Source organism: Oryzias latipes, chromosome 16, assembly GCF_053564925.1.
Source record: "Oryzias latipes strain Hd-rR chromosome 16, Olatipes_Hd-rR_3.1".
Taxonomy (NCBI): domain Eukaryota; kingdom Metazoa; phylum Chordata; class Actinopteri; order Beloniformes; family Adrianichthyidae; genus Oryzias; species Oryzias latipes.
In genome coordinates, this window is record NC_136252.1 from 24,395,413 (window position 1) to 24,423,209 (window position 27,797).

The following is a 27,797-nucleotide window of genomic DNA, read 5'->3' on the forward strand; positions in this document are numbered from 1 at the left end:
CACTGTAGACACACATCCTTTTTTATTCTTCATGGCATAGAAACCAAAATTTAAAAATGTGATCATTTTTTCCACAACATCTTCCCTCCATGTTTAGTAGTCCAGTGGCATTGCTGGCTGAGGTGACACTATTTGCCTTACAAAAGCCTTTTCAGGCAGAAACCTGAGGTCTGCCTGTTAGGTTATTGCCACATGAATCAAGATGTGTCTGAAGTTGTTGAACCCAGGAGTTTAGTTAGTTTAGGGTGTAATAAAAAAGAGTTTAAAAATATTTTTTTTCATATTTTATTGTGAGAAGACTCAACTTCTGATAAAAACAAAAACAAACAAAACACAATGACATTTTCAAAGACCTCAAGGACACAGTTTTTAAAGTCTGAGGGACAGGCAACTTAACAGACCACAAGAGGATGGTAAAGGTCAGTAAGACGTCAATTTCATTTAAATTATGTTTCTCGGTCACTGTGGGTCCAAAATTCAAGAGATTAACAATTACTTTTGGACGGATCTAATGGTTTATTTAGGTTTACTGGAAGGTTTTAGATCATTTTCTGGAATCATCAGTTCATTAGAATCTACAACACTGAAGCAAAAATTATGTTTAACGGAAATCTCTACCTCAGCTGATCCATAAGGTGATGTTTGGAAATCTATAGAACTGAGGAAAACTCTAAATTGGTTTGATTGGGGTGCTCAGAGAAGACAATATGTTTTGTCTGTTACTGAGAAATATATATATTTTTAATTTTACTTATCCACACTTTTAAAGAACCCAAAAAAGTTGCTTCATCAGATGCATTTCTGTCCCTCTTTTATAAACATGTGTGAGAACAAACACATGTTTTTAATACGTATCTTTATTGGTGAAATACTAATATGTTTTACCAGTCAGACAGGAAGTGTCATGCTTTATTTGCTTTTACAACTCTATTAGACAATCTTAAATAAGGTTTAATTATTGCAATTTAGTTAAGTTTCAAGTCTCCAAGAAAAATGAAAAAGCTTTTTTTTCTTCATGTTTCTAAAAAGGTTTATTCAACAAAAAACATCACAAGAAACATCCCATTTTCACACCATGTCTCACACTTTGTAGCCTCATTCTGTTTACAGAACAAGATTAGGGGACAACACAGATGTCTGCTTCCTGTTGTTAACACTCTTCAACCACAGAATCACAAAGATCAACTTTACCACTCTACATTGCATTCGTGTAGCAACACAGTTTTGCAACCCTGTTCCCGTTGTTTCAGAGGAACTCAGTCAGAAACACGCGAAAAAAGAAAAATTAACCATGAATGTCGTGCCAGAATCTTTTTCTCATTTGAAGTTCCTCAATCTTGAGGCTTTTGCACAGACTTGTATCAAAGTGGCTTTTCTCTATAAACTGTCAAAGCTCCGCTTTGCTTCTTTTATTAGCATCATCCTCCTTTTTAGCACATGAAAATTTTAGATTATTAGTGTGAACATATACCAAACTTTGGCAGGTCAGCACTTTTGTGCAGAGTAAACTGGGTGTTGTAACATTCTCACGAGATTTGTCAACTTTAAAGACAGAAAATGTATTTTTATTCATCAATGTTTTATGAACTGAGGTTTTAGAAGAAAAGCCTTAGTAGCTGCTTCTACTTTCCAGTGTGGAAGTAGAACAGTACAACAATATTTTTAGAGAAAATACATTTAAGAGGAGTTAGTTGTGTGAATTCAGAAAGGTAGTTTTACCAATTTTGGAAAAAAAACTACAACAAATATGTAAAGCAGCAATTGAGATTATTATAAACACAAAAAAATGTTTTGTTTCCAAAATGTTTTATTTAATCATATCTAAAAATTAATTTTCTCAAAGCTTCCAAAAAATTATCTTTCCAACCCACTATTAATTTCACACTAAGTATCAGTTTCTGTTCTGAGTTGTCGTCCTCTGTCTATTTCTGTCTGACATGAGTGCACATGCTCAGACCTGAGCTGCTAAAAGGCTTTGTTGTTTAATTCACAGATAAAAATAACACACATGTAAGGGAAATACAGATTCACTTCAAACATGGATTCATTAATTTTGTTGGTGAAAAACATTTACATGAGAGTAGATGACATTGTCAGAGTGTGCAGAGTCTTCATGCTTGGTTTTAGACGAAGAAGCTTTCTTGGTTTTCTTAATCTTCACACCAGCGTAGACCACTTCCTACATGAGCACGAAAAAAGTTTATCTCTATTTATTTACTGCAAGTTTACTGTAATTTACGGAGCCCGTGTCCTGGGGAACAAGATGTATTTTTATATCTTAATGTCAGGACACGGGCTCAATAGTAATTCACTAAAGTGAATAATGAATAAATAAATGTCGCCTTGAAAAAAAAGAGAAGCTCACCTCCTTTCCTGCAGAAAGGTCTGTCTCACATATACCTAAAAAAAAAATCACAAACTTTATTAATAGAAGCTGAAATCAAAAAGTGGAAAGGCAATAAAAGACAGAATTGAGAGGTGACACACGTGCATTCCCTTGTTGATGTTCATGTCCCCTTTTACAGTCACATCTGAGAAAAAAGAAACAAAAAAATCAAGTATTTCTAAATGGCCACTATGAAACCAAACATTTTCACATATAGACCCAAACACACCTTCTGCAGAAGAAGTACGCAGTGACTGACAGGATCAGCAGCAGGAGCAAGAAACAAGAAACTATTACATAAATATACCAAGACGGCATAGGTTTCAGTTCTGGGGAAAAAAAAGATTCAGAGCTAAATTATTCGGTGTGTCAAACCTGACTCCAGACACATAACATTTATTATAACTCCATGTTAACGGCACAATTTGATCAAAAATTATTTTAATCACAGGAATTTGTAAGTAATTCACTAATACTTCAAGAAAGAAACTGGTATCCATAATAATCTCTTGAAAAAATATTTTGTCCATCAGTGTGCTCTAGATTTGGGATTTGGGATTAAACCACCATATTGCTCCTGACTGTGGCTGTGGCAGTAGCTCATTGTTCTGCTGGGTCAACTGTGGAGAGCATGTTTTGTACACGTAAAGCTGTGACAACTAATGACGGTTTACTTTTAACTTAAGGACATCAACTTATTGAAGATAAAAAATGACTGTAAGTACAGTAAGGGTGCAATTGACACTTTGTGGTAAAAACTAAAGGCATGACTGAGACCAATAAGTATTAAAGCTCCAGAACTACTAGTGTCAAAGTGAAGAACTGAATTTGGACAGGAATAGTAGTTAGGAGAAAGATTTTATTTCTAAAGTATGATACAAAAATAGCATCTATAGAACAAAATAAATGACATTGAATTTTTAAATGTTTGTTTCATAGTTGTTTAATATTTTTAGTGTGAAGTATTTCTGTATGGTGATGTCTGTGGATTATTCGATTTGATGTTTTTTTTAACTCTCAAACAACAGAACGATTTGATGAAAAGTGTTTTTTACTCACCTTGAACATCAAGTTTGGTTGTGCTTTCAAATTTTCCAGATGGAAAAGTGTTAATAATGCAGATGTAAGACCCGGCATCTGAAAATGCCACATTCTTAATTTGTAACGATTGACCATCCATGTCCACTCTCCCCTTCAAATGAGACTCATGAACACTTTTTCCATATTGTTTGTTAAAGACCATGATAAGAGTTTTATTTCCATCTGGTGACAGGAAGTCCCACTGACTCTGAGTAACATTGGAATCATTTGTCCCTTGAATAAAACTGCATGGCAGGGTGACATCATGGCCAACATATCCAGTCACTTGAGACAAGACTTCAACTTTTTGCGCCAAAAAAACTGTACAAAAGATACAGATAATGATAATTGTTGTTGGTAAAAGCAGAGAACAAAGAGATGGAAATATATATCTATGTAAATATTAACAGTTTAATGCATTGTTTTTACTTTGTGCTAAAACCAGTATGAAGTTATAAATTATGTAAGTAATCACCCTATGACTAATATGTGTATGTTTGTTTTATAGACTTTGTACACTTCATGTAATTAACAAAAAAAAAAGAAAAAGAAAACAATTTTAACATATTTGATAAGGATGCTTTCTGTTAAAAAAAAATAGAATCTTTTAACTTACCTGGCTGTAATGTGACGTAAAGCATGCATAAATAAGATAATCTCTCATAAAGCTTCATCATGGAAAACCGAATCTCCCGAAAATATCTCCCAAATTTGCCAAGATAAAAAAAGACTTAGATTTTTAGTTTTTATTTTACAACATAAAATATCTAAATATAATGAGTAAGTGCACGCTTGTAAGAGAGAAGAACAGCAGATAAAGAAACCCAGGCAAGACCAACAGGTTCTCTATAATTAAAGGGCGTTACTAAGGTCTGGGCTAAACTCCATCCTTCTCTTGTGAACTTACTTGTGAAGAACCAAGTTGGAGTTCTTCTTGATCTTCTGCGCAACAGTGACCTCGTGTGGTCATATTGTGGAAGAGCTTAGTATTAATCGGACTTCAAAACATTGGCGCTCAGTTTACCAAACAAATGAAAAAATAGAAAAATAAATAAACATGTAAGGAAAAACAATGTAGAGCCAAACCATAGGCAAACTCTGTGGTCTGCTCGTTCCAAAACCCTTTATTTTCCTTCAACTGACGCTTTGCTTGATGATGAGTTGTTTCAATGCACACGTGTGAACTCAAGATTCTCCTCTTTTTGATCAGGTGCACAGTTTTATCGTAACCCTTGTGCTATCCTAGGCACTTTAACGTTGGGAGTTGGGTCATCTAGACAGTGCTCTGAACCTTTTTTCTTCAATGATTTGTGATCTTCTCTGGTGTCCATGGATTACATGAAATCTTTCCACCTTTGTCATGGTAGGGAGAACACGTCAATGCAAGGGTGGGGTCAACTAAGATAGCTCAAGGGTTAAAGACCCACTCATACGAAAGTGATGATTGCAGTGTTGTTAACATGTTTTGTTTTGGTGTGTGGCATGATTCTGATGATGGAGGACATAAAATTATACAACTAACTTTTAAATGGCATCTCTGAGTCTCTGAATCTGAAGTATACGAAAAAAACGCAAAATAGAGGTCAATTGTGACATAGAGAATATGCTGGAATGGCCATAAGCTCCCTTCTCTGCTCCATTATATGGGCATCCACGTGCAGACAAGTAAACTATGGATATCTTTGTTTTCCTCGCCTGAGCTGGCATTTGGCTCAAAACTGGCCTAGATAGCTCCACTGTTGCTCATCACTTTTGTTGCACTAGTAATGTTAGGTCGGGGTTGTGAGGGGCTGTGAGCTAGCAGGAGAGCATGTAAACAGATGAATGATGGTAAGTAGTTGTCACGCTGATGTGCGAAGGTGTGTTTATCATGCTCTGTCTTGGAGCGCACAGCAACTCACATGAGCGTAAGCTGGGAACACTCAAAACGGCGTTTCACCACGCCATGTGTAAAAAAAATCTGAGCTGGAGGACGGCGGCTTCTGTATAAACTTGGAAGTTGTATTCACTGTGTGAGTGAGACTTGGACTTTAAAGGGCCACTGCTTAGCTCAATGCTGAACTTTTAATATTTGTCACATTTTTGAGTTAAGGGGGAAAAAAAAGTTGTACACTGTCCTAAAATGTGTGTATTGAAAACGATGTCCATACTTGTTAGTCTGAAAAAGGATATAATTATTTGTAAAACAATCTACTTAAGTTAAGAAAAATTGTATTTAAGTTTCCTACAATGTAACTGAGTTGTTGGTTTAATTTTCTTGGTTACAAATTGTTGGTTTAGCTTTCATCTTAATTTATTCACCTGGTTTACCTTATATTTGATAACTATACTTGTTTATTTACTGTTTTGTTTTTCATTATTTAAGGTTTTTCACATGCTAATATCTGCTAGTACCATCTACTAATATCTGCTAGTACTATGATTAAGTACTATAAATTGTTTAAGGGGGGTCTAAGGACAGGGATGTCCAGTTTGGCTTAGTCAGTTACAGGTAGTTAGTTCAATTTAGTATTTTCCTATTGAATTCTATGTATTCATGATCCTTTTGATTTTATGTTTAACTTTTTCAATTACTGATACGAAGCCCATCGAGACGACTGTTGTAGTGAATTTGGGCTACACAAATAAAATTGAATTGAATTGAATTGAAAAGTAAAACATAATCTGCTTTGAAACAGCCCTCGTGCTTCCTTACTGGTTGAACACACAAAATACATTTTTGTTTTTCAGAATAATACCGCTTCTGGTCAAGTCTTTATAAAAAATGAATAGACAACAATACTTAGATTTTTGGGTATTTTAATTTGTCCTAAACAATAAAAGAAAAAATGCAGAGAAAATATTCATACTCTCCCACAAACAGCAAAGAGAAAACAGAACAGCCCTCATGTCTGTTTCCTCAGGTTAAAGGTTTTTAGCCACAGAATCACTTCTTCAAAAGAGGGTACCTGTAACTCATGTGTGAAGTCCATTTGTACAGCCTTTGGTTCTGTTCTGCAAATTTGTCACTTTTTTTTCAAACCTCAAACCGAAACACAGTGAGCTTAAACATTTCAGACAAAATCTAAGCCTCAGAAATATTCTAAAGTTTCGACAAAATGTTCTCAATTGATATTCATAAAAGATGTGGATCTGTCTAAAAACACGAAACTTTACAGAAACCTCCCCATTTTCTCCTTACAAAATTCAACATATCTGACAACATAATCAAAGCCATTTTATTTTGACAATAAAAAGTTAATCAAACCTTGACAAACTAATTATACAAAAAAGAAAAATAAATCAAAACAAGTAGAAAGCATGCCACATATTTTACATCAGTGTAAAATGAGAAACATAAAAAAAAGATTGATGAGCAGTAGTTAAGACTCAGAAACATAAACGCCGTCTATTTAGTCAACAACAAGCTGTTGATTTTTTTTAATGTAATGCATCATTTGAAATTTTGCATTTACAGTGAAAATAAGCAAACAAGTTGTTATCCTAGAGAGTCAAACTGATGTAACTTTTCACAATTGAATGGTTTAAAAAAGCCTTTTGATCTTTTAAAATAGGCAAAAAAAAGTCCTTTCTGTACCTGTAAAGGACAAAACAAAAAGTTCGATTTTAGAATCCTTAATAGAGAACTTTTTATATCTATCTATAAATCCATTGATCAATTGATGAAAAGGTCACCAGTCTGTCACAGGGTAGAATGTCCACAATCACACACCCATACACCCTCACACCTATGGACAATTTAGAGTTTCCAATTAACCTATGAAGCATGTTTTTGTTTTTGAAGCCGGAGATCCCACAGATGCACTGGGAGAACATGCAAATTTTTGATCAAATTGATGTTGTTTTCCATGTTCCCTAGCCAGGACTTGAAACAGGGGGCTTCTTACTTTGAGGCAAGAGCACTAACCATGGTACCACCGTGCAGCCCTCGTTTTCAACAGTTTAGTGGATTGAATGAAAAAAAAAACATTTTGTCTGTGGTTTCTAATTTGAGGCTTCCTCTCCAAAAAAAATCCAGTAAACAAGTTCGACTAAAACAACCAAAGACTGTATAACTAAACGTAAGAAATGGTTTGCAGTTGTAATAAAAAGTTGTAAAGAATCTTTAGTCACACTTACCCGCCTTCTCAAAATATAAATTCTCTCAACATGAATGCACTGATGACCAACACTGAAAAGGACCAGCAGCTCACAGACCCGGAAGCTAAATGCAAAAAGATCGATACGTTTTGTTTCACAAATCACTTAGAATTCCAGACAAAACTGTCACTTCAAAACACAACCATGTTACCTCTCAGATTCAGAACTGTGGAGTTTTCCTTCATGGTCACCATGTTGATGGCGGTGCAGTTGTAGTCCCCGCTGTTTTGTGCCCAGAACCTCTCAATAACAAACAGGGATGTGTTGATGTGTGTTTGGCTGCCGTTGAACATCCAGCTGAAGTTTGCTGGAGGGACTGAAGCTGCTAAGCAATGCAGTATCACTGTGTCTCCAGATGACACAGTGGATGGTCCAATAATGGACACATTATATGGTCCATCTGCAAAGATGAAGGATAGATTCAAGAAAATAAAAATGAAATGCTTTAGTTATAAATAAAGTTGTTTCCTTGGAGCACACAGCGGGTTCTTACAGTTGACAGTGAGTTGAAAGTCAGCCGTTTGGGCGCTCACTGGGTTGCTGACCCGACACTGGTAGGTGCCATGGCTGGAGCTGAGGACAGGATGGAAAAACACTGTGCTGTTGTCTGCAGAAAAACTGATCATGTCTCCCGCCTGAATGAGGTGGCCATCTTTCATCCACTCTCTGCTGCTGACAGAGCCGGAGGCCTCACAGGTGAGGTTAGTGGAGCTTTTCTCCTCTATCAGCACAGATGAAGTGCTGCGGATGGTGGCTCCGGTTATAGGTGCTGGTGGTGCATAAGAAAAACCAGTCTACTTGCAAATAACAGAATGCAATAAATGCAATTAAATGAAAACATTTGGTTTCAAATACATTTGCACAAAATCTATTGAATCATAGTGGTTATAGAATCCATAATAAATACAAAATTATTTTGAAAGCATTTTTTTTCTTTTAAATTAAATAGCTTGAAATTATCAGTGTCAACTTTAAACTTGCACCAAATTTCTGATGAAAAATATAAAAGTTTGAAGTTACCACAAAGTTTTATGGTAAGAGCCACATTTTCTGTTCTGTAATCTATTCTTGCTCTTCCTGCCAACAATCCTTAATTTTTAAACTATTATTTTGTTAAGTAAATTTTCAAAATATTCAATCTAATGTTCATTATTTTTAAAACATTGCCATTCCCAGCCCTAATATCTTTATAAATTAGAATCAGTTTGTAATGGTTGGTTAAATTCAAAAACATACTGTAAACGTTGAGGACGATCCTCCCCTGCATCTGCAGCCCCCCGTCTGGTGTGATGGTGAGTGTGTACTCCCCGCCGTCCTGCAGAACCAGATTCCTGAGCTCCAGGGATCCAGTAGCTCGGTCCAGTGTGATCCTGTTGGCATATCCAGGATCAATGATGTTGGTGCTGGTTGATGTGATGATGTTGACACCTTTAAAGTTCCAGCTGATAGACAGGAATGGACTCGCCGGGGGTCTGAGGGTGGTGCTGAACACCACCGTGTCGGCCACTGCTCCACTCAGGGGTCCTGGAGGTAAAATGTTCTGACCTGCACACAGATCTTAGGAACCACAGAACAGGAAGAACAACTTTTTAATACTATTAAAAAGTTTAGTTCCATTAGAATGTAGCAAAAGAAAAACATCAGTCATATTATATAGTTTTATAACCAAAACTCACTGTATTTACCTGATAAAAGAAGCATCCCAAAAGTCCAGATGATCTTCTCCATTGTGCAAACTGACTCCTTCAATAACTTCTTGACAAAAACAAAGCAAAGAAGTTTCACAAAAGTGCCTGCCCTTTTATTGCCCCTAGCTCCCCCAACTCCAGCCCCCCACTCAAAGATGACATGCACAGGCTGTATTTACTCTCCCTGTGGACATTTTAACAAATTGCCTCTGAGTCTATACATTCAGGGTTTACCTGCACTCAGGCTGTTGAAATTTTCCCAGAAAAAGGCTTTGAACCGTCTCCAGCTGTTTCAAAGAACAATGAAAGTTTGATGCAAAAGTATCTGATAAATAAAAAGCATAAATATGCATAAATCTGATGTTAGAACCAGATTTAAACCTTCATTTCTGGGTTTTATAAGAACGTTCTTATTTTTATTTTTTTTATGATCCGAACCAAAGAAGGAAATTTAACAAAAAATGTAAAGTTGAAAAATATTTTATCAAATAAAACAACATTTTTATTTCCCTGTCTTTGTTTACATTAGTAATAAATTAGTCTGAATACCCAAAGCATTGATTTCCTAAACACACAGTCACACCACTAAATAAAATAATATCCTAATAAAACACAGAACAACTGTTTTGTTTTTTAGAGTTCCAACTGTACATCAAACAATAGGATGATGAAATGTGATGAATAGAAATCAGGGTCTTTGTCATTTGTTGTCGTCATTGCTGTGCATCAGCTTTATGAGCTTCTCCATCTTCAGTCAATGTCTTTTAGTGAGTGGTTGGCTCTGGGGTCATGTTTGAGAAGCTGCAGTGAGCTTCAGGATCAAAGACATCAGGGAGACTCTCAGTCTCCAGCAGGAACTTAACCCAGACTCTGACAGAACGCAAATGGACGCAAAAACGAAAAGAAAGCTTCATTTGATTGTTACTTTCTAATTTATTTCCAAAAACCAATATTATAATGGTTGCTTTTTGTCCAAAGCATTTATTGGAAAATGTTGTCACATTGGAACAGGTAGAAAAATAGTTCATTAGTGTAGGAGGACAAATGCACCGAAGGTTTACTGACATTTATTTTATAGCTAAACATCATCTTTATGCAAAACTCTAAACCATTGTCGACAGGGAGATTGAAGGTAATGTGGGTCATTTGGTGCTGAGATATTAATGAGAGTTGTGACAGTGGTGTCTTTGTTATTGACCTGGACCAGAACAACTGAAACTATTAGAAGTGATGTTTGTTTCTGAGCATAAATCAATGGCAACTGAAGGTTTCTGATGGTATCTACAATAAACCAGAAATCATCTTAACCAGAACAGGCAGATCTAACGTAAGTTATTGTTAATTTACTATTTTTTTATATTAAAGTTCAATCGGGAAGTATTATCCTCTGAGATTGGTGTTGTTTTATTTAATTTTTCATCACAATGACTCCTTTGATCAGATCTCAAATTTACTGAAAATACAGTATTTGCTCTTTGACAAAAACATACATTCTTTGCAATGGAAGTCATGCTGACTTAAAGACATCTTTATGAGCTCTGACCAGACTCTCAGGCTTCTTTCTTGGTAAATTATGCCATGAAAATGAAGTCAGAGAATTGTGTAAAAATACCTCAACTCCTCTCAAGAACCTACAATTCATTTATTAGTGTGCTCAAAACTCACACTAATGCTCTCTGTGCTTATTCTCAACACTAAAATAAACCCATTTATATACCAATATACCCTGAATTTAGAGAAATACTAATTTAAACACTGGATACTTTTTGTTTTGAGGGTTTTATATCTTTGTGAGATGGTTCAGTGCTTTGAGTTTTTATTGAGAATTTACTGAAGATAACATGATAAAATGCTTATATTTATTCAATTAAGAAATTGGATGCAGAGTTTCAATACAGAATGTGGAACAGCTGTTTGCACAAGAATGCTAGATGAAATGACAAGAGCCACCCCAATGAATATACACAATGTTAAATAATACATTTACTTTTGTCATTGTAGATGCAGCATTTCAAACAATAAGAAGCTGCTTGGGTTCATATTTTCTATATGAAAAATGTAAAAACATGTTTACACTTTTGATTTAATTAACGCTTGTGCTATCTTAGATGACCCCACCCTTACATTGACGTGTTCTCCCTACCATGAAAAAGGTGGATAAAGGTGGAAAGATTTCATGTAATGCATGGACACCAGTGAGGATCACAAATCATTGAAGAAAAAAGGTTCAGAGCACTGTCTAGTGGGTCTAGATGACCCAACTCCCAATGTTAGAGTGTCTAGGATAGCACAAGGGTTAGAAAAGCTGCCCTGAAGATATAAAAACACTTCAACCCCCCCATTGACTTTGTTGGGTCATTTTAAACACCAAACATTAAAGTTTGTCACACTGTTTTTAAAAGAAACATGTTTTAAAAATGATTTTTTGTGGCTTGTAGTGAAACACTTGTCTTATCACATTGGTGTGATTTGCAATTGAAAACCCATATTAGTTTGTAATTTTCAACTAATCTAACAACAACAAAAATTCCTTATAATTAGGGAATTTCAGTGGGTAGTGATGATGGATTCACCTGAAGCTTACCTGGACAATTTTTACATTTAGAAAAAGGCACAGTTCCCTAAAATCAACAGCTGACATAAGTTTATGTTTTTTTTTTGCTGCATTTGTATTTGTCACAATGTGATGTGACTAGAGTGGCCTGGTTTACATATAGGAGGCAGATGACTTTTAAGTTCAGGAACACTTTGTCACGGTATTTGATGGAAAAACTCTCCATCATGTGGCTGTATACTGTTATTTTTTATGATACACCTTTGAAAAATCCTTCAAAGTAGTAAAAAATGACACAAGATTCCTCGTTTTATGTAAATTAGAAAAGTTAACAGGCCAGTGCACCTCTGTCAATTTAAAGAAAAGTGGTTGAACTTCTTTAATTACTGAAATACAGCAAAAGAGAGTAAAAGAAAAAAAAAGTATGGAAACTGAAAGTAAAAAGAAACATCACATCACATTACATGACATTAACCACAAAAGGTAACAAAAGATTATTTTTAATTTAAAAGTCTGAAAACACTGCAAAAGAATTTGAAAAAAGGTTGATTTTTTTCCACCTTTTTTGAATCTATACTGCAAAAAAATCTATTTTCATCATGACGTGCCATATAGTTATACATACATAATCTATATAGAGAACATGCAATTTTATATAATGTAAATTAATGAAAATGATGTTTTGCCATGAGTTTTCTAAAGTTCAATGTTGGATGAAAGACATACTACTAAAATGCAGAGCAACTTTAAAAGCAAGGAAAAATACAGGCTAAAACTCAGACTTAATATGATTAATTGTTCAATTATAAATATCAAATCAAATTCACAGATAACTACAAAACGCATTTACTCATACAACCACACATATTTCTCTTTCTTGTGTGTTAGTTTTGTGAAGTTTAAAAAACATTTTATATCATTAATTGTAATATAGGAGGCCTGTTGGGAATAGTTATGTACATATCAAGCTTTTTTATTTGAACATTTTTGATTTCCTGGATATGTGCTGTTGACTCTAAAAAATTGAAAGAAAGTGATGAAAATATAAACTTACAATGATTTGGTCTGAAAGTTTTATTTATGAAAACCAATGTGAACAAACAGAGGAACGTTCTTTGTGTGACAACAAAGAAAACAAAGTTAAGAATCAGTTCACTTTACTTTTTAAAAACATTTCAGTGCACAAATGTTTGCAGTATAAATATGTCTGATCAGGACTCAGGAGCCCGGTGGACTGTCATAGTCCTCGTCCCTTCCGGGATTCTGTTTTTCCAGGAAGCTAAAGCAAACAGCACTCCGCCTGCTTTTCTTGGAGGTTTTGATTGTTGTTGACAGAGATGGAACTTCATTCAAGATCTCAAGCAGCTTTGTGCACAAAATGAGAAAATATCAACCAGACATATAAATCCAAATGAACCCGTTTATGCTCCATTTCTAAAAACAAACATTTGACAATTTTTTCTTAAATCTTTTGTGGTTTGGTTTAGAATCAATTATATTCTGCCATATGTAGTTATTTAACATAAGTTTGTGTTAAATCTATCGTTTTGATCTTATGGCATTTTGGATTGTATGCACACTTTAAACTTATCAAGTATAGTATCAATAAAAAAAATTAAAAAAATCGGGGGGGAAAATCAATGTTGGTCCTCCGATTTACAACACAAAAGCATTCTTCTTCCTAAAAGGGGCATTTACTGCATGTAAACAGTGGAGAAAAAAACAGTTTCAGTCAAAAGTAAAGGGGGATGTAGAGTTTTGGACTTGTATCTGGCTACTCTTGCCTTGAACTTGTCAGTTTAAAAATCTGTTAAATATGGATTTAATTTATCTAAAAGTTTTGTGATACAGTTTCCCATGATGCAAATACAAATATGCAATAAACAACCTTTTTTAGATTTTGTTTTAATTTTATTTTCAATGAAAACTCACATACCTTATCCACATTTTATTACAACCATTTCAAGGACATGAAATGTTAGATGGAATTTGTACAAATATATTTGAATCATTAAGACTGTTTGCACCACAGAGAGGCAGCAAAGTAAAGTTTACTTAGGATTATTTAACAAGCCAATAAAAATGTAGTTTGTTTAGGTGCCACTTCAAAAGTGCTGGTTTGTCTCAACAAGCCCTAAACACACATATATCCTCTCTACCATTGTGTGCCTTTTGTGAGATAACACTTTTTGTAGCCCCCTACTTTGTGTATGTCATTGACATAAATGAAGGCTTGCTATAGCCTACATCTAACTGTGGAACCCAGACCTGATGTTTAGGAATATTTATGTTTTTAGTTTGAGGATAAGGACAAATTCAAATTCAGCCTAATTCTACGATTCTAATATACATTAGCTGTTATAGATTTCCTATTTATTTGGGTAATTATGCCACATCATAAAATGCATTCGTTAAATGTGTTAAAACTCCATATAGGCTAAATAATTGGACCAGAAAATTATTTTTGTGCATGCGCATCATTCTGCTGAAGAAGATTCAGTAAAAGGATTAAATAAAAATAGAAAAGTCTTTGTTCATTTATTCTTTCCATTCATCCATTCACTATTATGCAGAGATTCCTTTGAACTGAAGGTAGCAGCTGAAAAATACGCCTTTATTAACACATTTTATAACAGCAATTTTTTTTCGACATAAATATAGGCTTTCCCCCCCCTCTAAACTACAATCAGGTAATTTGTCTAAAGTTTTATCTTATGTTGTTGACTGTGATTAAAATTTCTCCTTTTTTTACTTTATGAATCTACATTATTGCACTTATATTTTAGTTCAATCATTTTTGTGTAGTTTTTAAAGATTAGCCCATTAAAAACATACATTCATATTTTACGTAGATGACATGCATTATGATTCAAAAGCCTTTTTGATTTATAAAGTCTCTCTTCTTTAAACTATATACATCATAATTTACTGCATGTTTATTCACCTAAAATGTGTTTAAGTGGAGAGAAAACATAAAAAGACAGTATAAGTTGTTTGACATACACTATCATATGTATTACTTCAATGTCAAGAACTAGCAAATATTTATAAAAAAACAACCTTATATTTTTGCAATGATTTAAATAATAATAATACAAAATCCACAATTAATTTAAAGCCAAATGATTTTCTTTATACAATCATTTATTTACATGATGCACGCTTAGTAGGCTTTCTGCTCTCTAGTGGTCTATTACTCCTCTACAGGTGGTGGAAGAGTGTTGCCTTATCTCTCTTTAAATATAAATAAATAAATAAATAACAAAATTTGGTAGTTTTTCTAATTTTCAAAACTTTATGGTAAAAACAACACAAATAAAGATAACAAAAACATTTTCTTTCATTCTAAAAGTAGAAAAACAGGAAATGATTCAACAATGATGGTCTTCTGGTTGTAAAACCTTTCACTAACATCCTCTGCAGAAAAGAAAAAAAAGAGAGATGAATAAGTTGTCCATCATCATTTATATAGTAACCTTCGAACTATATTATTATTCAGATTCTCCTGAAAATGATTGTCTGCTACAAAAAGAACACAAAAATCAATAAACTGACAAAATGTGATAAAACGTGGCCTCTCAGGTCATGGAACATGGGCAGATGATGAGGCATAAAATGTATGAGTCATGTTTACAGTTTATGCTGGGCAGCAACTGTGCGCTGAACCTTTTTTCTTCAATGATTTGTGATCTTCACTGGTGTGCATGGATTACATGAAATCTTTCCACCTTTATCCACCTTTGTCATGGTAGGGGGAACACGTCAATGTAAGGGTGGGGACATCTAAGAAAGCACAAGGGTTAAAGTGTTAGATTTTTCTGCTGCTTAAACTACACTAATTCCTGAAAAACGAATTTAAACAATGGATTGCGTTTTTAAAAGTAAAGATGCCAGGCAATTGAATTGTGCAATAAATGGTTTTCGTTTCTTTTTTTGGGGGAAGAGAGGATTGTGTGTTTTTCGTGCTGATCATCCTCTGGAAACTTTAGTAAACAAAGATGTTCACTCTTCTAAAAGTATAAGGAAGTAAATCATCATCAGAAACACATTTATGGTCATGTTCATTTAATCATTAATCAGTCTTTCTGTTGAACTTTGTTCCAACCTGCCTTTTTATCACCTCCTTTCAGATGATGTATTGAGCTGAACTAGTTTAGTTTAAATGCAGATTTAGCTTCATGTGACTCGTTATCAAAAGTATCTAGACTCTCACAGATTACAATTAGGTGACTTTATGTTTGTGCTTGAGGAGTCCTCTATGTCTGATCATCACCATACTTTCTGTGTCCTGTTTCTTTAATTAATAATGAGTGCATTCTAAAAATAAAATTTCTTGAATTTTAAATGCTCTTATGTAGAGCTGACAACAAATAATACAACTGACCTCAATGTTTTTTACTGGTAAACATTTATCAGTAAAGTGTCTAATTATCAGATGTCTTTTCTAATAACACATACAGAATGGAATTAGCTAAATTACTTGACATTTAATAACAATAAATAGGAACTATGATAGAGACTATTAAAAAAATGCTTTCTCAAGCACTGAATCAATTTCAATGTGTTGTTCATAAAGTAAACTTTTATTCTTTACTTGCAGAAACTGTTACTTTGTTTTTATTACAATTAGAATCCTGTTTATTCCCTGGAAAACTGTGTTGTCCTAATTTTGTTTGAGAGGCTGATGGCTGTTAATGAAGGTCTCACTGTCTCTTTACAACTTAGAATTCATCTTCAATAATAAAACATGTATTAGTCAATTATTGATTTTCATTATTATCATCAGGTGCGAAAACTCTTAAGTGTCCAAAAAATTGTGAAAGTAAATACATTTTTCCTGAAGCTATTGATCAGTGGTCCCTAAATCCAGGCCTCGAGGGCCAGTGTCCTGCTAGTTTTCAAGAAACCTTATTTGCTGCTGATTACCTGTACCTGGATCAGGTGTGTTTAACCAATAAGGAGCATAAATGGCAGGTTGGTTGGTAAACATGTAGGACACCAGCCCTCGAGGCCTGGATTTAGGGACCCCTGCTATTGATGGTGGAATGATATTTTAAAAGTAATGAAAAATAAAGAAAAGACGATGTATGAAAAGTATTTTAAAGAAATAATGTCCTAAATATTTCTGTACCCGTGTAAAGTGCTCACTTTGGCTTAAAAAAAATAAAATAAAAAAAAGTGCTTGCTAAATATTTTTATTTATAATGTGAATGCTTTGTTCACAGACAAATGGAATGACAATCGTATAAATTTTAATCACATATTTCTTGGTGAAAATGTTCAAATCATAAACAATTTTTCAAAAGCAGCAATTTTGTAAAAAGGTGTTTTAAACAAATACAAAGGCAGTTTAAAATGCACAAAGGAGCTTCTGTGTATGTTTCAAGATTTTCATAGACATTTTATGACATTTCCTCATAAACAGGGTTTTGCTCTAAAAGAAAAAAGAACAAACTGTTAAAAAAAGACAAAAAAATGTATTGCTTCAATATTAATAATTATCTTTTTTTTAACTTGTCCTGTCCAACAGCTGAGCAAACAGATGAGAGCCTTTTGTGTTGGACATAATTTTTACAACATGGGGTTGTGAATCTTTTGACACACCAGAGGTATGTCCGAATAAACCCCTTTTGTAATCTATGCCAAACTTTATTCATCTTAAGCATATTTGTAATATTTTTGTGTTGGATCGGATCATAGAAAGATCATAGAAGGGGGAGGTAGAACCATTAAGCAGCATAAAGTCACAAGTTGCTGGATGGTTATAATCATTACAGTGAGGTTCAGATGTCATACAAATCTAAAAGGGGCGTGGCCTGTCCACACACACACACAAATGTTATAAACATACCTGTTGGCTCTAAAAATGTTCACATACAAACATGTCAACATGTAAACTATTTATTTTCACACCTGCATATGTTTGCATTTAGACTAACAAGTGTGAAACAATACTAATAATTATCTGGTAATTTAAAAGTAGAGCAAAAGAAAGATGACAAATATACCTGCACTGTGATGAGAAGGAATCAGGTTTTCTGTTGTGTCTAAATGTTAATGAAATGCAAAAAGATAAATCAAGGCTTTTCTGCGGAAAGCTACAATAAACAGCAGCACTAAACAGAAAAAAATGAAAAGTAAAGTTGGTGAGGCTGGTTTAACTAATGTCAACCTTTTTTCATGTTATTACTCATTGAAATAGATTCAAGAGAATAAACCAAAAGTTTTTAAATGGCTTTCGAAACTTAAATTCATTGACCTTAAACTCGCAGAAATGGAATCTTTAACTCTAATTTATCAATAAATAAAAGCATATTTTATCATACCTCCTAGGAAAAGTATGATAAAGCACATCATCATTATATCTACTTGATTAGTCACAGTTTTTATACACACAGTATCCTCCAGCAGAAGCTGCAGCAGCAACTAAACATCCAACCACGATTCCAGCAACGTAACCAGCAGAACATCCTGATGAGTTTTCTGAAACAACAACAGCTGGTTGTACTCAAACTGTGAATAGAGGCAGCTGTTTAAATTGGTTCTATAAAAACTTGACTTCAACTATTTTAAAGCCACATTTTAAAAATAATTTGCTTAGTGGTCACACAAATATACAGTGTTTTATGTTTCTAGAAAGGAAGTGGGGCTTTGAGGGGTTTTGGTTATTAAGGAACAATTCCAAAATTGTTGTTTATAATTGCAAACCTCTCCTCTAGAGTTACATTTGAAAATATAGCACACAAAAAATATTAACCCTTGTGCTATCCTAGGCACTTTACCATTGGGAGTTGGGTCATCTGGACCCACTAGACAGTGCGCTGAACCTTTTTTCTTCAATGATTTGTGATCTTCACTGGTGTCCATGGACATGGACATTGGCTCAGGTGGATGAGCGGGTCGTCCAATGATCAAAGGGATGGCGGTTCGATCCCCGCTCCCACCAGCCAAAATGTCGTTGTGTCCTTGGGCAAGACACTTCACCCTCCTTGCCTCCAGTGTTGCTCCACTAGTGTGTGGATGTGTATGAATGATCCCGGTGATGGTCAGAGGGGCCATAGGCGCAAAATGGCAGCCACACCTCTGTCAGTCTGCCCCAGGGCAGCTGTGGCTACAACCGTAGCTTACCATCACCAAGTATGAATGAGGAGTGAATGAATAATGGACACAATGTAAGCGCTTTGGGTGTCTTGAAAAGTGCAGATAAATCCAATCCATTATTATTATTACATGAAATCTTTCCACCTTTACCCACCTTTGTCATGGTAGGGTGGGGTCATCTAAGATAGCACAAGGATTAAGAAATCCCAATATTGTTTTGTGCACAACAAATGACCAGAAAAACCTTTTTAGACTTATGTAGACAAGACAGAACAAAAAAACTATATTTGGAGGATTTCAGTAAGTCAACTTCTTTTTTATATATGGATGAAAAACACTTCTAATGTTTGAATTCTAAGAATAACTTGTTCCTCAACACTGAAAGCTCAAGTTATAACATTAAAATCAGAGACAGCACAAAAAAGTACTAAAAAAATCCACTGAGCCATATCAAACTCACTGTTTGATACAGATTTGATGTATCAAGCGTGCATAAAGCAATTGATATTGTATCCTGATTGAACAAGGTGTTTATCCTTAGCTGTTGTTTCTTAGTGACAGTATTCAGGGCATCAGACTCTGCATGAACCAGGAAGAACTTTTAGATTTCATTGTACATGTGACAAGGATAATAAAGATCTAACTACAGCTCTCGTGGATGACGTGAAAGACGCCATTATAACACTGACTCAGTCTTTTTGAGATGATCAGGTCCATTGTCTTGGGACATTTTACCTATTGTTATTCACACATCACAATACTTTTTTACATTTTTATTTATTTAATTTAATTTACTTATTTATTTATTGCAACTACATGTCTTTGCCACAGGAGGGAGTCATTTACCTGCAAAAATCAGTTTGTGGGATGTTGTTGATTCACTGTAGGTGGGACTGTGACTCAGTGGGCTGTCCTCACTGTACAACTAGTGGTGAATGTAACAGACAGACATGCATCATAATGAGTTGACACACCTAGAATCTGTTTGTTATGTTGATCTCCAGGATTTAATAAATGGCGATTCTAAAATTTTTTATCCTTGCTGTGGCTTTAAAAGGTATTTAAAAATTAACTTTAAAAAACAAGTTTTTTCTCTTTAGCATTACACAGAAATCTTTCTTTACATCTTGTCTTTAATGAAAGAACTGCTTTATTTGTAGGTTTAACTGAAGCATCTGGGATTTTACCAGATGGTCCTTTGAATGGAACCATTGGAGGATCAGTGATGTTCACAACATCTCTGACTGAAGCAGACGGACCATTTCCTGCAGTGACCTGGAATGTCAATACCACAATTCTTATAATAAACTACCTATCAGGCTCAATGTTTATTCCCCCAGACTATGAGAACAGGATCACCTTTTTTCCATCTACACTATCTCTGGAGCTCAGAGGTCTGACCCTGGATGATGGAGGAGAGTATAGTGTTACTGTTTTTTCAGGTGAAGGAGGAAGAATCAAGCTGGACATATATGGTAATGTATATTTTACATGCTGGTTTTTATCTAAATGTTTCTGCACATGTATAAAGTATCAACAGATGTTTAAAAGTTGAACAAATGTTTCTTTTCAGACACTGTTGTGTTTTTATAAATGTTTGCTACATATTCTTTTAACTCAAGTCAAAAGCTCACAGAAATGGGCATTAGATAATCTGTTAGAATTTGTTGATGTACATTTTAGGAGCAAGTTATTAAAGTTCTGGTTTTTATTTGATTATTTCTTGAGAATTTTGGTAGAATATTTAGAAATGTAATACCAAATATTTGATTCAATCGCATTGTGAAGGTTCACAATTAGTCAATGGACAAATGGGGGGTATCTTGCAAGATCTTGCAATATGTTTTTTTTTTTTTGGTAGAGTTTTTTTTTTTTAAAGGAAGATAAAAAGGTACAAAACAAGATTAGTTTCAAAGTAATTTGGGCCCAACTGAAAACATAACTAAATGAAACAAAACAAGTGTCACTAAACTGAACAGGGGGCTGTTTCAGAAAGGAGGTTAAGTGTAAACTCTGAGTGCGTTAACTCTGAAATCAGGGAAACCCTGGGTTTTCCGTTTCAGAATGGGAGGTTTGTTAAACCAGAGAAAGCAGAGTAAGTCAAACCCGTTTCTGAAAGAGAGGTAACTTATACTAGGAGTCAATGTCCATGGTTACTTATGCTGTGAACCTAACCTGGTCGGGAGCAGGTTTTATTCTTTAAACTCAAGGTTTTTGCCGGTCCCCGCCCCTTTTTAAAGACGAAGCGGTATTTTTCGCTTTAACCTTCATTGTCCAAATGTCCGTCACACAGAGACAAGTGACAAGAATGGCTTGTCCTTTTTTGGAGGACCCAATAGACGAGGAGGCTGCATTAATTCGTAGAGTTACATTTACGTCATGCGAGGATTTTGAGACCTAGACTCGATTTTTTGTCATTTCCCCACATGTTTTTGTTTGAGCGTTACCGTTTTTCGTTGCAGTCAATTACATATATACAATGAAAAAAACATTAGATATGTATTTCTATGTAGATGTTTCATATGTCAAATATTGTCAACAAAGCCTACATCCATGACATGCTCAAATTATACCTGACTGAATTATGTTTTTATACTTCATTTTTAGCTGCTGCCATGTTTCTTTTAATTCCTGCAGGATTGAATCTACATGAAAATGAAATCAGGGACATTGAATTAGATTAATGTAACAATTACTTTTTGGAAACACAACTTGCTAGCACTGCTTACTTTCTTAATCCCACATACACCTATACCACTTGATCAATACAAGGGTAGTGTTGCAGCGTGTGTGTGCTGAGCGGGGTGCGAGTGCAGGTGCAGATGGGGGGGGGGTGAGCACGGAGCGGAGGTGTGTGCGTGGTATATATTGTGTGTTCGGAGGACGGAGCACTTAGTTAAGTAAAGAGAAGGTGTCATTCCCAGAATAACTGTTTTGGAGTCATTCTTAATCCGCTCTGGAGGTTGAGGGTTTCCAACGGGAAGTGAACCCCGAAGGAGAATTCCCTTCGGCCCTGAAGGAAATCTCCCCTGCGCTTCTGACCACGGTCTGAAAGACGAGAGAAAAGAAGGGAGAAGTCTTCGCGCAGCGAAAGGTTCAACAGTAGACAAAAGTTCACTTTTAAAAACACAATTGCATGTATTAATATTAAACTGACCAACGTTTGCAAGAGGGGAAGGTTAACAAAAAAGTCCTCTAAACATTACCGACGTTAAATGCATTTTTCCCCCAGATTGGTTCTGTACACTATGCAGCATTTCATGCAATTACACCAGGAATAACACTTCAAAAGTACACCTAAATATCGCCATTTTTATTTCACACCTTACGCTATTTAAAAAGTTATTACAGCCAATATTTTATAACAATGATTTAAATGCAAACTTAGGCATTAACTTGAGCAGCTATGTTTTCCACGCTAACTATCTCTGTTTTGCAGATGCAGCGGTGTTGCTTTTCTTCTGGAATATGTGCTCATATTCACTGTAACTCTGCAGCAGCACGTCAAGTTCAGCTGGCGAAAAATATGCAGACCTCTTTTTTTCACGGTTGCCATGGTGACTCGTAATATCTGCGCTCCATTGATAATGGCTTCTTATAGTCGCGGTGCGCACGCTCACCTCCGAATCAGTCCACTCAAAGTTGATTGACCTAACTCCGATCAGCTGCTCTGAAACAGAAAACTCAGAGTTGTTAATCTCCCGACTGACCAACTCAGAGTTAACCTCAGAGTTGGTTGAACCTCCTTTCTGAAACAGGCCCCAGGAATGGAAACTCAGAAAACAAACAAAAGTGAATTAACTATTTTTCTCACTTAAAACAAATCAATCAAATGTGTGCACCCATTGTTAATTTATTATAAGTAAACAAAGTAAAAATGAATGTTTTAATTTAAAGAAAAATAAATACTAACACCTATGTGGTGGTTTGAGGTTCAACCACTACACGCATGAATAAAAACTTAACTTCAACAAATTGTCATTTTTTTCTATTAAGTATTTCTTTTTTTCTGTTTTCTAAATCATGGCTCCCATGGATCCATTTTGATTTCCTCCCACAGTTCCAGTCTCCTCTGTAACAGTAACTCTTCAAAGTGCAGACTTGGTTGAGTTCAGCTCTTTCAGTCTGACCTGCTCCTCCTCTGGGTCCTCGCTGTCCTTCATCTGGATGAACAGCAGCTCTGAGGTTACAGCCAGTGACAGAGTTCAGATCACTGATGGAGGCTCCACTCTGACTGTAGTCAGTGTGGCTCGCAATGATGAACAATCATACAAATGTCGTGTGTTTAATCCTGTCAGTGAAGGCATCAGTGATCCAGTGAACATCTTAGTCAGCTGTGAGTTCTTCATCTTCATCTTCAGTTTGTTATTTAACCAAAATATTAGAAAATATAAGAATTTTATTCAGAAACTATTGGGACTAAAACTATTATTATATCAAAAAGGCTCAAAGTGAAAATATATAGAATTAACTGATCTGTTTTATAACTCAATTATTTTTATTTGCTTTTCTTTGTACTCAGATGGTCCAGAAAATACAAAAATCTCAGTGTCTCCATCACTAGAGTTCTATGAGGAAGGGTCAGAGGTCATTCTGAGCTGCTCAGCTGATTCTAGACCTTCAGCCCAGTTTTCATGGTTTCTAAATGGGACTAAGCTTCCTGATTCTGGACCAGAGCTCACACTGAGGAACATACAGTTAAGTCAGAGAGGAGATTACAGCTGTCAGGCCTTCAACAGCAAAACTCTGACAAATGAAAGATCTCCATCTTTTTCAATCTCTGTTCTACGTAAGTTAAAATATTTGTTCTTACGGTGACAAATGTTTTTCACTAAATCAGTTTCATGTTAACAACAGTTAAGTCATAATTTCACTTATTTTGTCTTTGTGAATGTTTTGTTTGTAGACTGAAGTCACATTATTAAATGTTTCTTTACATATTTAAGTTAAAAAATCTAATACATAGATAATTTTTGCTTTAAAATTGTACATTTTGATCACCAGAAAAAATATCTGGAGTTTCCATCAAAGTATCAACAGAGCAGATCATTGAGGGGAGCTCTGTCACCTTAACCTGTGAGGCCTCTGGATCTTCACCGAGCAGAAAATGGAAGAAGGACGGTTCAGATCTGAGCTTGTCTGAAAACGTGACACTTTCTGAAGACAACAAAGTCTTAACTTTCAAAGCTGTGAACAAGGACAACAGTGGAGAATATGTCTGTCTTGTCAGCAACCCTTTCAGCAGTTCTGAAGCTAAGTTCACCTTTATTGTTAACTGTAAGTATAAAGTTAACATGAAACTAAGCTACAAATGACACATTACTACATTGTTTTGGTTTGATGTTTGTTCTGACAATTTCACTACAATATGTGTTTTTTCAGATGGACCACAAAACGTTCAGATTGAAGGTAAAGATAAGATCAATGAAAACGATCAAATCAAGTTGATGTGTTCTGCTGAGTCCACTCCATCTGCTACATTCACCTGGAGACTGAATGGATCAGAGATCATTGGAAGTTCTGCTGAGTTCCTGAAAGAAAAGGCTCAACGTTCTGACAGTGGAACATACACATGTGAAGCTCTGAATACTGTCACTAAGAAACAAGCAACAGCTGAACATGAACTCCGTGTTCAAACAGGTAAATAGATCAATGACTTCACACATTTGATACATGAAATCTGTGCTTTAGGAGAGTTTATTGTTGCTTTAAAAAAATATAAAAGGTGGTTACAGTGGTTTATTTATTGTCAATCAATATCCAGTCATCTTTCTAACTACTCAGTGTGTAACATGGGCCAGTTAGAAGTTTTTGTCCAACAAGCTGTTGTTGTTTCAGAAAACTCATCAGGATGTTCTGCTGGTTGCATTGCTGGAATCGTGGTTGGATGTTTAGTTGTTGTTACTGCAGCTTCTGCTGGAGGATACTCTGTGTATAAAAAACGGTGAGTAGATATAATGATGATTTACTTTATCTTTCTGTTCTTGTGGTAAAGATTTAGTGTATTGATTAACTATAGTTAAAGAATCTGAATGTTTGTCTAAAGATTCTGCAACAGAATTTTTGCTCAAATAAAGTAAAAATGTTACGTTTCAAAAGACATAAAAAAAAAACTTTTGGTTTATTTTATTGCATTTATTTCAACGTGTCATAACATCAAAGCAGGTTGACAGTTGTTAAACCAGCCTTTCAAAGTCAATCTTTATTTCTCTGTTTTTTTCTTTTAAGTAAATGTATTTATTGCAGCCGTTTGGAAGATCTTCCTCATTCACTTATGTGTTGCGTTTCATTAACATTTAGACACAACAGAAAACCTGATCCCCCTCCTCCTCACAGTGCAGGTATGTTTCTCATCTTTCCTTAGCTCTTAAATAACCAAATAATTATTAACAATAAAACAACAGATTCTTGGCTTGACAATGACACAATGACACATTGTGTCATTGTTTCACATGTTTGTTCTTTTTTCTCCCAGAGCCAAACCATATTTATGAGGAAATGTCGTCAGTCTATGAAAATGTTGGTAAATAAACAGAAGCTTTTCTGTGTACTTTCAACTACTTTTTATTTGGTAAAAAATGTTAAAAATACAAAAGATTGGCAAAAATATTTCATGAGAAATGTGTGAATAACATTTGCAAAATATTTTACTTTTCATCTTTTTTAATAACATACATTTTAAAGTTCAAGTACTTTTATTTATTCAATATACATATTTTTTCTGTTTAAAAATCTAAAGTTAAAGATTGTTGTCATTTTACACAGATACATAACATTTAAAAACATTATTTTTTTCAAATACTTGTCATAATTGTTGTTTTTCTCTCACTTGGGTTTTGTCTGAACCCCTCCATCTTGTAAAAGATCCTTTCACCTTTAGCCTCACAAAAAGACACATTTATGTTCCAAAAATTTATATTCATCTACTTATCAGACACCTGAGGGTCAAAATATTTTCTCTACATCTGATTAATCCTATACGCAGACTTCCATTGAGCATCAGATGATAATCTAGAAAACTGAAGAATTTTTATTTAAATTATATGTAAATAAAAGTCAATCAATTATTTTTTCTAAAGTTTATTTTAATCTTATATTTCAGTCATGTTTTAAACTGTGTACAAAAGATTTGATCACTAAATGGATTTTAAATTTTTTATGTTTGCATCAATATAGACTTATTATGAGCAAACATTTTATGTGATAATTTTTTATTTTTTTGATAAAGATTTAAGTATTCTGTAAAATCAGTAAATGTTTTGATAAATTGATATTGGCTTTATCATTTTAATATGAACACTAATAAAGTTGTTAAAAAAGACGGTGAGACCTGTAGACATACTTTTTGACCTTTATTTAGAGTCATCAGCCTCAAAAATGGTGGATTTTACCGAAATGCAACTCCGTTTTTCAAAAGTAAGTAGTATAAACTGCTTTAACAATTAAATTTTATTAAACCAAGAGGCTCTGAACTTTTCTCACTTCACTCTGCTGCTGGACAAGAGTTCAAATCATTTTGTATCTTCAAGTACTTAGATTATGTTGCACATGTTCCAAACAACTTCAGCTTTATACGTGACTTGAATAGAGGTTGTTGTGAGGTTGTTAAAGGACAGTTTGGAATGAAGTTCAACAGAAAGGCTGGTGAATGATTAAATGAAAAAGAGGATGATCTACTTCTGGAAACTTGTAGAAGAAGGAACATCTTTGTTTACTTACGACTTTGTTTAGTCATATGTACATCCCACAAGAGTCATAACTGAATTTAGTTTGTCCATGTCAACGGCCATGTTTTATTGTGATTACAATTCAGAACTTGATATAACAAACGTTTATCGCAATTCTCCACGGCGCAATAACAGTTATGAGAACATAAAAAATGCAAACTACCGTAAAAAGCATGACAAAAATACAGTTAGATTATGCGTGTTTCTGATTTTCTATTCCATAATTCATGTTTTTGTTGGAAGATCGGGTTATGGTTTCTGTCTTCAACCCTGTGATTGACACTTTGTTAGTTATGACTGGTTACTAATAATTTACCAATCACTACGGTTTTGTAACCGTAGTGATTGGTAAATTATCTTCTTTAAATTGCTGGTTACATTTTAGAAAACAAAACAAAATTTCAGAAACCAAAACTTAAAAAACAAAAATGAAAAAAAAAAAAACATTTCAGAAAACAAATTTAATTTCCAGAAAACAAAATGAAATATAAAAAAATTAAAACATTTCAGAAAAAAATGAAATCTTCAAAAATGAAAAACATTTCCAAACCGGAAGAGGCAAGTACTATGGGACAACGCTGATTGCATGATGATGTTTGTCAATCATTTGAACTGAAAAATATTTTAAATGGACAGAAATAAATTATTAAATAAAAATCTCTGAAAGGAAACACATCAGCTGCTGTCCATCTTTCACTCAGGAAAAAGTTGAGTTCATCAAAATGAGGAGAAAATGGGTTATACCACGAATTCATTAGGGAGGGGTCAAAACACCAAATTCAGTTTAAAATACATTATTTCAGTCTTATAAAAATACATTCCAAAACACTTTGGTATTCCTCCTCTGCCTGAAAGACTAAAATTTTTTTTTAAAGATTTTCTTTAGACTACAGACTTTGCCACCTTTAGTTACACACCTGGACGTATCTGATGATGTGCACATCATGTTATTTACTGTCATGTTTCTGTGCACTGACACTCTAAAGTCACAGATCTTAATAGGTTGAATAAGAAGCATTCATAAATGTTATTCTGAGACACAAACTGCTGCAGTTTACCTGACAGCTTTGCTGATTTATGTGGTTGGTACACCTGTCTGAGAATCCTGCCCATGTGACCCC

The 27,797-nt window shown here is 34.6% G+C and overlaps 2 protein-coding genes and 1 long non-coding RNA gene across 5 annotated transcripts; 1 reads left to right on the forward strand and 2 right to left on the reverse strand.

The window, feature by feature from the left end:
• Positions 1-1,003: 1,003 nt before the first annotated feature.
• On the reverse strand, positions 1,004-5,482 carry LOC105355966 (uncharacterized). 3 transcript variants are annotated; one of them, XR_013648206.1, is made up of 3 exons: positions 4,083-5,482; positions 3,446-3,787; positions 1,004-2,715 (listed from the first exon to the last, which is right to left on the reverse strand). It is a non-coding gene; the product is annotated as an uncharacterized LOC105355966 (long non-coding RNA). The 3 variants fall into 3 exon arrangements; XR_013648207.1 differs by having other exon boundaries at positions 1,004-2,179; positions 2,366-3,787; XR_013648205.1 differs by having other exon boundaries at positions 1,004-3,787.
• Positions 5,483-6,672: 1,190 nt separating this feature from the next.
• LOC105355980 (cell adhesion molecule CEACAM6-like) lies at positions 6,673-9,397 on the reverse strand. The gene is made up of 6 exons (XM_011485585.3): positions 9,292-9,397; positions 8,843-9,163; positions 8,100-8,375; positions 7,758-8,006; positions 7,586-7,670; positions 6,673-7,043 (listed from the first exon to the last, which is right to left on the reverse strand). Exons 1-5 carry the CDS (start codon positions 9,332-9,334, stop codon positions 7,594-7,596), a joined length of 966 nt encoding a protein of 321 aa, XP_011483887.1. The 5' UTR covers positions 9,335-9,397; the 3' UTR covers positions 6,673-7,043; positions 7,586-7,593.
• Positions 9,398-22,984: 13,587 nt separating this feature from the next.
• Positions 22,985-25,576, forward strand: LOC105355968 (cell adhesion molecule CEACAM5-like). Its single transcript, XM_011485502.2, has 7 exons — positions 22,985-23,285; positions 23,472-23,738; positions 23,954-24,226; positions 24,332-24,589; positions 24,788-24,893; positions 25,250-25,290; positions 25,425-25,576. The coding sequence occupies exons 1-7, from the start codon at positions 23,117-23,119 to the stop codon at positions 25,478-25,480; spliced, it is 1,170 nt and encodes a 389-aa protein (XP_011483804.2). The 5' UTR covers positions 22,985-23,116; the 3' UTR covers positions 25,481-25,576.
• The last annotated feature ends 2,221 nt before the right edge of the window (positions 25,577-27,797 follow it).